At 41.7% G+C, this 13,405-nt stretch overlaps 1 protein-coding gene across 2 annotated transcripts in view; it reads right to left on the minus strand.

Moving 5' to 3' along the window:
- LOC124064193 (raftlin-like) overlaps positions 1-13,405 on the minus strand; it is a 96,420-nt gene that overhangs the window by 5,391 nt on the left and 77,624 nt on the right. For both annotated transcript variants that reach the window (XM_046398423.1, XM_046398422.1), the window contains exons 8-9: positions 5,005-5,108; positions 502-577 (exon numbers count right to left, since the gene is read on the minus strand). In XM_046398423.1, the coding sequence (XP_046254379.1) occupies positions 502-577; positions 5,005-5,108 (180 nt within the window). The remainder of the gene's footprint in view (positions 1-501; positions 578-5,004; positions 5,109-13,405) is intronic.

Raw genomic sequence — 13,405 nt, forward strand, 5'->3', positions numbered from 1 at the left:
GAACAACTTCTGCAGGGTTCTCCACATCGTTTGGGATATTGGGAGAACGGAGATAAACTGCAAAGAAACGAGTGAGGAAATCTTGTTAACGCTTGCAATTCTCTGAGTCTTAGGGCCTATTAAATTTGTTGTCGTGATGGCAGTTTAAATTCGGGTCACAGAAAGCATCAACATGGATTCATTCCTCTGCGGACAAAGGTTAGCTTTAGAGGTTATCACCACTACTCAGGGTCGCCAAGAAAACATTAGCAATCCGGCTTGCCCAAACAACACATTTGTCGATTGCTGAAGAACTCCTGATATCTCAAACACAGAGGAGTTGGTTCACATTTGTCCAGCGCCGTGTGTGTGTGTTTGGACACTTAAAAGAAAAACAGCTGTGGAGCTGGAGGTGGCAAAAGGTGATGTTGGCCTTGGATATATTGCGAGCAGGTGACGGGACGTCTGGTTGGAGACCCCGCATTAGCCAAGAAATACAGAGAGGAATGTGAGGTCGTGTACCTTTGATTCCCTCCTCTTTCGGCTCAAGACGGGTCTCTGCAGGAAAACAACCTGCTTGGTGGACAGACTTCCATCACTGAAAGATAAGGACAGAGAGAGAGGAAAGAGGACATCAGCAGCAGTCGGCAATTCAACAAGATAATTTAATTTCTTTAATAGAACGCTGTTTTGTACAAATTTATTTACAAAGAATTAGGGGATGGAAATAAGCTTTTCCCACTTGCTTTGAAATATTTAAACACAAACAATGCCACAAAACACTGATGGAGTCTTCATAATTTATTGTTTTCTTTGCTTGAAAAATTGCTGCAGAACTCCAAGATAAACATGTATCATCCATTTGAGTTAAATCCTGGGATAACACAGAGTGATTCACACGCTTTCTGACCTTCCGTCAAGATAGTCAAATGATCGCCGGCCACTGCTCATGCTTCACACTCTTATCTGACAGTTTAAGGATATGTGCTGTGTCTCAACCTCTTTACTGCTGTCATCCGTCATCGTCATTTCTCCCCACTTTACCACCTCGAGTCTTACAAGGAAACTGAGATTTCACTCGCAAGGGGGCAGATATTGAAGTTTGCGCCAGTGTCTGTCCGTGTGCGACTCGTGAACATATTCAGCCTCTCGGAAACGTGCATTTCGTCTCTTTTCCTCATTTTCCCCAAATATAATCCTCCATCCCATGCACATGTCACACTCCTGTGTTCTGAGAGGGATAATCTGCTCGTGCTGACAGATTAATCATGGCAGGAAATGCAGATTCATTTCTGAGTGGGCTTCCCGTCTCTCGAGCTCGCTCTCAGCTTGTCTTTGTCATGCACACCCCCCCCCCTTCATGGTCGACCGTGCTCTCCCTACCAGCTCCCCACTCAGTTTTACCTCTCTGCTTTTATCTCCCGCGACAGCCACACTTGTGACAGTTTTACTGTTTGTTTCTGCTTTATTCCTTCTATTATCTTTTGCTATTATTGGACATGGCTTAAAGAGAGATATGTTGTCCCGTGCTGCTGTCTGACACAAGTTCAATAACACGTGCGCATTACACACACACACACACACACACACACACACACACACACACACACACACACACACAGACACACACTCACACACGCAAAGGTTAGATGCCGTCTAAAGTTAAGCTGCCTGCTCAACCTTGCACATGAGGAAAACTGGCAGGTTTATGATTGCTGCAGAACTCTAAAAGCCTGCAACAAATCTTCCTTTTCTCAACATCAGATGGGTTTAGGACTCCTCCAGCAGAAGGCTTACTATCTAAACCATCCAAAGCCCACCACAACTTCTTTTTTTTTCCATTACCTCCTTCCTTCCACCATTTATCCATACGCTATTTTCTAGGCTGTCAAGAATGCTAGATGGCTTTCTGGTGAATCAAAGCTGAAAACTAACCCGGAGTTCCGAGAAAAAGCCCCAGCCCATTAAGCTAGAAAGGAGTGGATGGCTTAGAAAATTACAGGCCTTTACGGAGCCTACTCCTGGCTGTCAGTGTCAGTCGCACTATTATAACTTGAAGCCATATACAACAGCAATTGCTTGTGTCGATTTATGGGTGAATGTACCTGTTGGCGGCTTCATCTTTAGGGAAACAAAGAGAGTCTAAGACACAGCTCTGCTGCAAATTGCCACTTGAAATAACAAAAGTGAATCATCAAATGCTGCACCGCAAACAATGCAAATCTCTGAAAAGGCCTCATAATGTACTATATGGTGATCACTATTAAGCCTCCAACAAGCTGAGATACCTGCAATAATTAACTAATTTGTCTTGTTTCCTTGTTCCTCAGCTAATGTAGAGAATTTCACACTTAGTGCAGTTAACGTCTCCAAAACGTGATTACCATCTGCATTAATCGAATGTGGCAAACATGAATGCATGCTCTGAGACAACTACATGAATTAATGTTGTGTGGAGAAGCCGCTGAGCACCAGTTAGCATTAATTTCAGACGCTGCTGAGATCACTGACACTTATCCGACCCCTCCAGATGAAGTGCAGTCTGCTAACCCTCAGACTACAAAAAGCATGCATTTGCAAATTTGCTATTTAAAAATGGAGGAGTCAACACCACACAAAACAAGCATAATGAGTTCTGCTAATCTGAAATAGATCATCAACCATTATTTCGGCGTGCAAAATGTTCTCAAGGCTGGGAGAGAAATGAGCTCCGTCTTGTACTGTATCTAGGCCGACTCTGATTAATTAGCCATGTTGTGCTGTTGTGTTGTGGCATTTTGAGAGAGAGAGGGAATGTAGGAAAAAAAAATAAAACAAAGGATGGAAATAGAGAGGCAATTAATCAGCTGCTGTGAAAGAGCAGCAAACATGACCAGCTGAGGTGGGTGCACAGCAAACGATCGGTCAGGGCGCTGATGGAAATGCTGTGTGCACACACCAGCACGACACATCGCATTATGTTAAAGAATAGTTTCACGTTAAGAACAAACAATGCTTAAATGCCTCCGTGTGTACGTTCAAATTGCTATTTTCATACTATAATCGTTCCTCCTGTCCAAACTGTGATTCCTTTGCTGAAGCGATATTGATCCTCCAAAGTTACAGTCTTTTTAGTATGAAATTCCCTCTTGTGCTTTGCCAGACAATGTTTCCACGCCGAGTTGCAGCAGAGGAGCATGAAGTGGGAATTTGACACTAACACGACCGATCCAGCCAAACTTAAGTCATTTTTGCACCGATTGTGACAGACTGTGGACTTTGTTCTGTCATCGCTGTTTTTATGTTTACTTCTATGAACTATCAGTGTATGTTTACTAGATTAACTACTGCACTGCATGGGGTCTTAATGCTGATTTTTCACTTGGTTCTTCCCATTAAAAGGGATAATGTGACTCATTTGAAAGTCTACACTTTAGTTAACCCATTACTTAGGTAAACTTCATATCAGGCATATTTTCTCTTTTCCCTGATTTGTAATGACTGTGACTGAACTTGTTGTCCAATCCAGTTTATATACACTATATACTGCGCACACTTTACAATTTATACACACTAATCACACTATTATCTTATCATTAGAGAGTTACAGATTATCTGAATGCATTTAAAGCAAAGAACAGCTCTGTCAGACGGTGAACGCCTTTGACTAAACTGTCTCTGTATTCTTTATATATAACTACTTCCTATTTTACACCTTCAGAATGAGTGGTTTCTCAGAGCGGGGAATTAATCGATCATCACAGAGAGAAATATCTTACATGTAAAGTTTATTATCAGAGTGTTGACGGACAGAATGTGCTGTGATGTGCAGCTCTGCAGGGTGTCTGAATGACGTGCGAGGCCTTTGACCAGAAGCGGGTGTACACTCATATAGCAGCCGTCAGTGATGAGTCAGCACAGGCTTAGCGGAGGGACCGTTACATTTCTGTGAAGAGATTTTCCACGAGCAGTCGGCCCTGCTGCTCGACTCGAAGCTCAGCCGAAACTGGAACAGATTTAGGTCAACATTTTCTAAAAGCTGTCATACTTCTCTGAATGATAACTCAAACAGACAAAGTGCGCATGTTATAATTCGTACTGTGTTCCAGTTGTCATGTGAACACTGCAGCGTGTACAGTAGGCTTTATGCTCCCGCTACGAGTTTCTCTGGATTTTTAAAATGCAGCAACTTTTCACACAAGGCTCAGTTTTCAGATCCACATTTTGAAGAAAGACTTTGCATGTCTTATGTGAACCTGAGAGCTCCGTCCCCACAGCAGAACTAAAAATGGCAGCAGAGACGATTTCCAATTTCATTCAACTCACAGAACTTCTTTTTTTTAAAACAAAAAACAAATGAATAAAATCCAAGTATGTGTATATTTTATAGACACTGCAGTGACTCAGAGCTGTTACATCAGGTTATAAAAACAAAAGGCTTCTTTACTGTTATCTTGTGAAAATCATGCATTTCCCCAAAGACAACATTTTTTTTAACAAAATGAAAAGTTTTCTTTCAAACTTGGTGATGATGTATTTTTGGAATAACCCAGCAAGCAGATTTTTAAATGATTCATGAGTGGTGTTAGAACACAATAAAGTATATTTTTGAATATTATTATATCAAGGGATATTCTTGAATTTCCCTCTGGATCAATAAAATATCTATCTATCTATCTATCTATCTATCTATCTATCTATCTATCTATCTATCTATCTATCTATCTATCTATTTAATCAAGTACAGTACTAAAGTAAAGGTCTCTTTCCACAGGTTACAGCAACAATGTTATTTTTGAATTTGGGATGAATGGTCCCATTAATTAAAATTTTGAATAAGGGACTTACTTTTAAGTAAATCTGTGTTGGAGTATTATTCATTTACTTTAGTAACAAATCTGAAGAACTGATGTTGGCTTTAACTGGTAAAATGTAACACAAGGGCTTATGGTTACTGCTGATGTAATTCCAGCTGGTTGCCAACAGGGGTCGTTAGAGGTCGCAGATGACTTCACTTCCCCTTAGTAGTCAGATGAGTGTCATTACCTGTTAGTCTTGATTACAGGAGTTGGCAGCACACAGGTGAGTCTCCATCCATACGTGGCCAGGGACTGAAGCAAAGGAATATAATCTGCCTTCACCTGTAAACCCTGTGGAGAAAGAACAGGATGTCCAAGTCAATCCAACCAACCCTAAACCTCCTCCACAAAGTCCCCTCATAACACGGCACAGTGAAGAGCATGTATATTATGTAGCAGAGTGCGTTGGCTACTGTGATTACAGCTGTGAATAACCGAGACAAAAGATGCAATCAAGCTTGTGTGCCGTCTTAGTGGTTGTTTGTCAAACGCAGTGTGCACAGGCAAGAGTAAAGAGCTGAAACGTACATCGGCTGCTACAGAAACTCCCTGGTTGCCACATGTCAACATGTCAACATGGCAACCAGCTCTGTCCATGACAAGTACTGCGTGGATCAGCACAGCAAGTCCCTGAACAAACACAATGTTTGCATGAAACTGTTCACTTTGAGGTAAACATCTTAATGCTGTATGTGCTTTCAACGTACCGTTAAATGAGCTGTAGCTGCCCTGTCTCAATGACAACACGCAAACATTTAAATACTTACTTAAACTTCTTAGTTAGGTCAAACCATAATACACACAGATTTCCAAATCTACTTTCAGAACACACACATTTTGCTCAGACAGGAAGTGTGCTGTGGTTTGCCGTTATTTTCATGTTAGGCACCTGTTGAAAATTAAAAACCACAACGCGTGTCAGTCAGTGTGCTCGCACCTACGACAACATATGCATTCGCACGCACACACACACACACACACACACCCACAGAGCTGCCAGTTATTAGGAGACCTCAAGGAACATATCTGCCAAAAGGATGTGTGAACTGGGTGACGTAAAATGAAAATTAGTTAAAAAGACGAGCAGAATTAAAGTCTCATTTGAGGTCATTAGCTTTTGGTTTTTTTTTTTTTTTGCATAAATTGCAGACCGTTACGCAGTGGTGCAGTACGAGTACTGATATGAGTCGAGGAAGCGGTGAACATGAACAAAGTACATCTCAGAACTTCTGAGAGTCTATTCTGAAGTTGAGAATACATCTCACTTGAGAATACTTCTCACCTACACACGTCACATTAGCCTTTACTGTACTGTGAAGTGTGAAAGTCTAATTAAAGCTGCAGCGTGCAGCAGGGTTTTCTGCCTTCATGGGCCTCTGTCACAGAGAGCCACATCAACACACACGGGCATGATGTGTGTGCGTGTGTGTGTGTGTGTGTGTGTGTGTGTGTGTGTGTGTGGTACCTCTTGCTCCTGTGTGACTGCAAATGACTGCAAATAAAAGCTTTTATTGTGCTAACCAGGCTGCTCGTTGGCAGTCACTGTAGAAATCTTCAACACGTTTGTCTGTATTAATTGTAATTCTTTTTAACAGCATGGAGGTTCTTGCAAACAATACTTTAAAGGTTCAGTTCGCTCGTGTGATGCAGTGACACATTTTGGAGCAGCTTTGGTAAACGTTTTGTGAATACCATTAAGAACAACAGCTATAAGAGCAACAACTACATGGAGTACTACTTTTAGTACTGCAAATCACCACCACAACCGCTCCATTACCACTTAAAAACAACATTAAAATAATTAATTAATTAAAACTGAGACCTAAGATTGTTCAGATTTGTGCGTGCCCACAATAAACTCAATCTAATGCTTATAGATTGTAGTTCTAATATTATTATAATAACTCCTTTCTACTCACATGTAGAACAACTAAGACTACCGCTATCCCCTGAGCTCTAAGTACTCCTTCTGCTGCTGCTGCTACTCCAGGTATGACTACAGTACTTTCCTACTGCTGTTGCGTCTACCAATTCTGCAACAGGGTCAAACAGGTAGTCATACAGAGAGAATAAAGAGCATTTCAGAGAAAGAGAGAGGGACTGATCAGCATGCAGTCCTCATTTTCCGCCACGAGACAGACTTAAAGTCCAAACACTTAAACCCACTCCACCGCACAACGCCTCATTTTTCTTCCACAGATTCTTATTGACCAGGATGACAGAACAAGCACAAACAGACCTAAAGCAGCCACATATCAAGTCGTAGGCTGCCAAGAGCTAATCGTTAGAATACAAGACGGTGCTCCAGACATTATTTACACAAGCATTACTTTCTAAGTTCCTACAGGGAGCAGCGCATCTACATTTTTTGGAGGTTTGTGTTGGACCCACTCCCAGAAACAGGCTCTCTTTCAACGCTTGCCCAAAAAGTAAATTGAGAAATAATTTTTCTGTAATGGCTTGCTGTTGTTGGGAGTAGGTGAGAGTTAATCACAGTCCCTGGTGTCCGGCTCCCCGTCTCTGCCTGACTTATTATGCAGGGGCACCTCGCTACATCAGCACTGCAGCAACCAGCAAAAAAATAAACCCCAAAGTAATCACACCACCATCTTTGTCTTCAGTGTTATCTGAATGGCTATAAAGGAGGACCACATGGTAAGAGGAGCAGCACTTTAACCACCTCAGCCATAGCAACTTCAAATTAAATCCATTTTTCTGTTGTTGTTCTTCTTCCTGAGAGCTTGCCTTCATACAGTTAAACACATTTGTACCTCGGAGCGATGCGGTCCAACCGTCGTGCTAAAGGCCATCTCAGCAGGAAGAGGAGAATATGTCAGACACTTTCACTGTCACACTTCTCTCAGCTAAGGACAGTGGCTACAACAACGAGTGCAGAGACAATAACTCGCATCTATTCTTAAAGCATCTGATGCTAAACCTCCTCTCTGTCATTTTCACACGAGGCACGGGAGCACAGTATCCACTGTTTGGGAAATGAGGCCAAAGACAAAGTTTGTTTTCAGGCCTAAGGGGGACGAGGGTGCAGCTGCAGGTCAGCCTGAACTTAAAAGCGGAGTCTGATAATCAAAAACTCCAGTATATTGTTTATCTTTGAAATCCCTCCGCTGACTCTGCAAGGTAGACATAACAAACCGTAATTCTGTTTTTCACCAGCTCTGAATATAGCGGTGATTTTGCAAAATACTTGGGTCAACAGGATTGCAGACACAGTTCAGTCGTGATGAAGCATGCCTTTAAAAAGGGGGCTTTCGGATGCTGTTCCTGATAGGCTCGCTTGGTCTGGAGGGTTGTCACAGCAACAGAACATTCAGCATCCATTATGCTTTAAAGTGCTGCAATAACCCTTTGTAAGTATGACAGACCTTTTCAAAGACATGTGAAAGAAATACTGAATATGTGTGCTTTTTGTTTATTTATTCAGTGCACATATTTTCCTCATGGTTACACATTACAGGGGTGATCAACGCCTCCTGTGTGAACACATCCGAATTGTGCTTGAGCCAAAACGTTCAGCATTCAGTCGTGTCACACAACTGACAGAGCAGTTCGTACATCTCCGCTTACAAGACGGTTGGACATTTTTTGGGGGCAACTCAAAGACGTCTTGTCCACGTTGGCTTAAAAGATGAAGCTGAAAGTTCATTCTTGGCTTCTGAGACAGTCGCAGTTGTAGGTGTGAAAACAGTTTCACCACAAGGTCCATTTCTGTTCAGAAGCTTCTGATTGTTTTACAAGCTCTAAAAATATCACCAGCTGCATACGGTGCACAACTAAGCCCTCCTGAAGCACACCTACGCACCATCCAGAGGCCTTTTCCCCGCTTGAAAATTAAATTTCTGCAACAATAATACAGCTTAATAAGAAACATCCAAACTTTAGACTTCAGAGAGGCATTAGGTACCTCTGAGTCAACACTAAACTTTGTGGCCTGGTAACACATGATGAGGTAGGTTGAAAAACAAACGATCCGTCAGTGCATGGAGTTGTTACTGTTCCTCCTGTGCTGTCAGCGAAAGCTTTTATCATGTACTTTCACAGGAAGAATAAAGATATTTGTATTTGATGATTGAAATGAATGATTCAAATTGGCGCTCTGAGACAGATCATCAGGCAAATCATCATCATCTTAAAAGCTGCAGCCCTAATTATTTCATGTTTAAAAAACAAAAGATGGCCCACAGTCAGACTCTGACAGCAGAGCCCAGAGTTCCTCTCAGTGTCTGTTTATTGCTTTGTTCAATTAGACCGCTGGCTCCTTAGCTAAAAACTTTTTTTTTAGGTTATATGAGCTGAATGTTTTAACCACAACCTACTTTGGAGAGGAACAAGAGATGAGGACAAACCAGTTTCTGTGCCATGTTAACCTCAATTTGGACTCAAATCTGCCATCTCATTAGACAGTTCACTTCTGCTTATCACTTAAACTCCTGCTACACCTCCATGATACGTTTAAAAGACAGTGGTGGAAGAGGTACTCAGATCCTTAAGAAAAAGTACACTTAATAGGCCAAAGTATTGGGACACCTGACATTACACCAACATGACGCTGCACTCTACACACACAGACAGCTTTGCAGCTCTAACAGCTTCCACTCTTCTGTGAAGGCTTTCCACAACATGTTGGAGTGTTTCTGTGGGAATTTGTGCCCATTCATGCAGTAGAACATTTGTGAGGTCACACACTGATGTTGGACCAAAAGGTCTGGCTCACAATCTCCGTTCCAGTTCATCCCAAAGGTGTTGGATGGGGTTGAGGTCAGGGCTCTGTGTGGGCCAGTCAAGTTCTTCCACACCAAACTCATCCAACCATGTCTTTATGGAGCTTTGCTTTGTGCACTGTCTCAGTCATGCTGGAATAGAAAAGGGTTGGAAGAAAGTTGGAAGCATAGCATTGTCCAAAATGTCTTGGTATGCTGAAGCATTAAGATTTCCCTTCACTGGAAGTCAGGGGCCGAGCCCAAACCCTGAAGAACAGCTCATGAAATAAGTACTTTTGTCCATATTGTGTAACAATACAACAGCTGAAAAACAATAATTTGACCAGGTCCCAAACAAAGATTTTTAGAGAGTTTGTTGGGACAGCTAACAACTCACAGACATCTTAAATGTGACAAACTGGACTTTTTCTGTTTTGCCAGTCACAGTCAAAAAAGTCACAAACCACTTGGTTAATTGGTTAATCTTTAACAAGACAGGATTAAATCAGTTTATCCTAAGCTTTCATATAAAGATTTGATCTGAAAAGCAATTAGCAACAATTACAGTTAGTAAATGTGTGGTAACGTAATTCAATTCAAGTATGAAGTAGCATAAAATGAAAGCACCTCAAAATTGCACTTACAAGCACTTGAGAAAATGTGATTTTCCACCACTGTTTCTGGGACATTCATGACAAAACTGCTACATTTTAGGTGCATGTTGTTACTTGTTTCTCATATCTTACTACACCTGGTAAACAACAGCACCCCATAAAGCAAAAGCCTGTGTCTCCATCTGGGATCTATCGGCTTCATCGTCACATTGTCTGACAGAGCGGGCGCGATCTCTCACTCGCAGGGACAGTGCAAATTACTCTCCTTCTATCTAGGTCGCCTCTTCTCTCACCTAAGTCAGGGAGAATAGAGATGTCGCGGACAGGCGATACACGTTAATGATCAGCTCTCTGCACAACATGCACACACACACAGCGCATAAGAACTCACACACTGTGCATTGTAAATGATGCACCAGGCTTGATGCTAGAAAAAAACCCTGCAAATCTGCATCCTGTGTTCTTTGCAGCGACCACTGCAGTGATTCTAGTGAAGCCAGAGGAAGACACTCTGCACAAGCTGTACCGAGTGCGAACCTGATTTCAAAACACGCGATACATTCGTTTGTGTGACTGAGGTTTCCGTTTCTAAGTCTCGAAAGTCTTTCTTCAAAGATCCCCTCCTGCCATACTGATGCTGTGATGTGGCGCCCTAATCCCATCTTTTTTAATTTCTGGAGACCGTGAAGCGCTGCTCTGCAAAGCCGGGAACTGGCAAGTAAATTCATGGAACAAGTGACAACAGAGTCAGCGCTGTTAAGCTCCTTCAGCTCGCTTTGACGTTGGACTGACATTTCTTAAATGTGAACTGTACTGACATTAACTTTAAGGTGCCTTCCTGCAGGAGCAGATGCTTTCTCTAAACTCTCATTGCAGTTCCCGTGCTGTGTCTTTTGAGTTGTGAGTTGTCAAGATCAAGGAGCGAGCAAGCCGGCAACATCATCAAGCCACAGGGCTTGAAGTGTTGTAGAAAACATTTCACTTACTGAGCTGTGATAACCCCCATTTTTTAACATATCAAAAACTTCCTACATATCAAAAGGTGGTGCAGACAGTATGCACTCGAACAGCTGTAGGTTTTAGGAAAATAAAGCACACACAGCTCCTCATTAAATCTGTTTTAGATGTGTACTATTCATCTGAGGTGAGAGAGTAACACAGTTATTTTATCTTTAAATCAGTTTGTGAACACCAAACTCACAGAACAACAGCTATTTTTCATGTTGTAACTGCTTGAACCATAAACAAGATTTTCTGGTGGTAACTGAGGAGCTGGTTTGCAATCTGTCTTGCTTTCTGCTTGTTCCATTTTTCTAAGTTATGCATAAAACACAGTTAGCCGCAGAACAGAAGTAATCATTTTATTGTGAATTTTTTATGTTTTTCTTTTTAAAAAAAAGTGATCACAGTACAACAGCTTACCCGCATCTCTGCTGTGCCTAATTAGACTAACAAACCCTCATGCTGGTGTTACTGCTCTGCTAAGGAATATTTTAAAGAGTCAATAGCAAAATCAAAAAAAAAAAAAACCCTCTTACCTCCAGTGCTTTTGCATGATAATTTCAGTTTCATGTGCTGAGGTTTGGGGATATGGAGAGACATAAAAACCAAGATTATGTCTACGGCTGGATAGCACTGTGAGTGTAAAAATGTTCCCTTACGGGATTTGGGTAAATTGACCCTTTATGAGGATGGATAGGATGTTCACTTACAGAACAACGGTCAAAAACCCAAGCTGGACGTTGATTTTTGACGTCTTTATCGTCTTGAAGAGGCACTACCAAGTCTGTAAGTCAGTTTAGTAGCTGCAGGTAGCACGACACCACCGGTAGTAAATGTTGTGCATTGTCTTCTCTGGAGGAGCTTTGCCAAGTCTGAGAAAACCTGAGTGATCTCAGTTGGGGCATGAAACTAAAACTTTACAACAGAACACCTGCGTTACAAACAGCAGGCATGAAATGCACAGGAGTTTATGAGACAAGGAGGATCTGAGGGAAGACGCAGCAACATCACGAGAAATAACAAGGGACAAGGGACTTTAAGTCAGGATTTCTAACTTTAATCTGTCTCTCAAAAGACTCCCAGGAAAAGTTTATGGAAGTGCGAGTGTTTACATTAAGTGAAATATTCAAACCAGAGATAATTTTTTTTTCTGGGAGGACACTGTTGACCCATATACACAATCTAATGAACATCCCCCTTTATCATGACCTGTTGGAAACATTTGCAAAATTTTCACATCATCTTGAGAGTTTGTCATACAGCTTGTTGAACAACATGTTTGTCATAATGGACCTACCACTGGGTCTGGCAGACTTGAAGTGGATAATGGTGCCACAAACAACATTTTAGGCCGGCATGAAAGAGAGGATGAAAGGCTTCTAAGACACATCAGGCTCCTCACAGACGTTAGCTGTGCTGAGGTGAATATCAGTTCATCTTTTAATAAAAAACACACACATGGGTGTTTTTGTGACTCTGCTGCTCCTTCACTGTTTTATCTGGATACATAAAGACTAGAACACAGCACCCTCTTGCACAAGCGCTTTGTCCCCCTTGATAAATGAATTCTCCTGCAGCAGCTCATGGAGAGCACACATATTAAGACCAAGCCAGTTGAGATGTGAAGGAGAACACGTTTTGTTTGAATATTGCTCCTGTGAATCTCAGTGATGGCAAAGGAGGGCTTTCAGTATGTTAGTTCTAAGGCAGCTTCGCTATTGATTTTCCCACAGGACACAATGATGTGAAGCTGGTGCTAATTGGAGCTCCATAGCAGAGACCCTTAGTAGGTTCTTCATTTGGAGCAGCAACACCATCACCATATGGCTCCTATTCAGGTCATTTTGCTCAGGAACTGCTGCATCTTCAGATGTATTGAGGACATCTGTCCAAAATCTGTGTTGCTGTGCTTTTTGGCATGAAACAAAAAGAGATGTCTACATCAACTCTGCAGCACTGTTGGCGTGGTTTGCAGAATATATGCAGCCTTCTACATGCTCAGCATCTTGTATCTATGTTGTTTTTGTTATTTTTCACCCCGGCTGTGTTTTGCTGTTAGAAGAGGCGGTTTTCATGGCACTTTCAGTTTGGCAGTTATTTTTGCTGCTTGTTTTTTCCCCCTTTAATTTCTTTGAGTATTTGTTTGTGATTTCAGAATCTTTTGACTTCTGAGTTTTTGTTTGTCTCATGTGAAACTTTTTAAATCATGCTTTTATCAGTGCCTCGATACTTTTTAAAAATATTTTTGTGTTTT

The sequence above is a fragment of the Scatophagus argus genome, chromosome 9, assembly GCF_020382885.2.
Source record: "Scatophagus argus isolate fScaArg1 chromosome 9, fScaArg1.pri, whole genome shotgun sequence".
Classification (NCBI taxonomy): domain Eukaryota; kingdom Metazoa; phylum Chordata; class Actinopteri; family Scatophagidae; genus Scatophagus; species Scatophagus argus.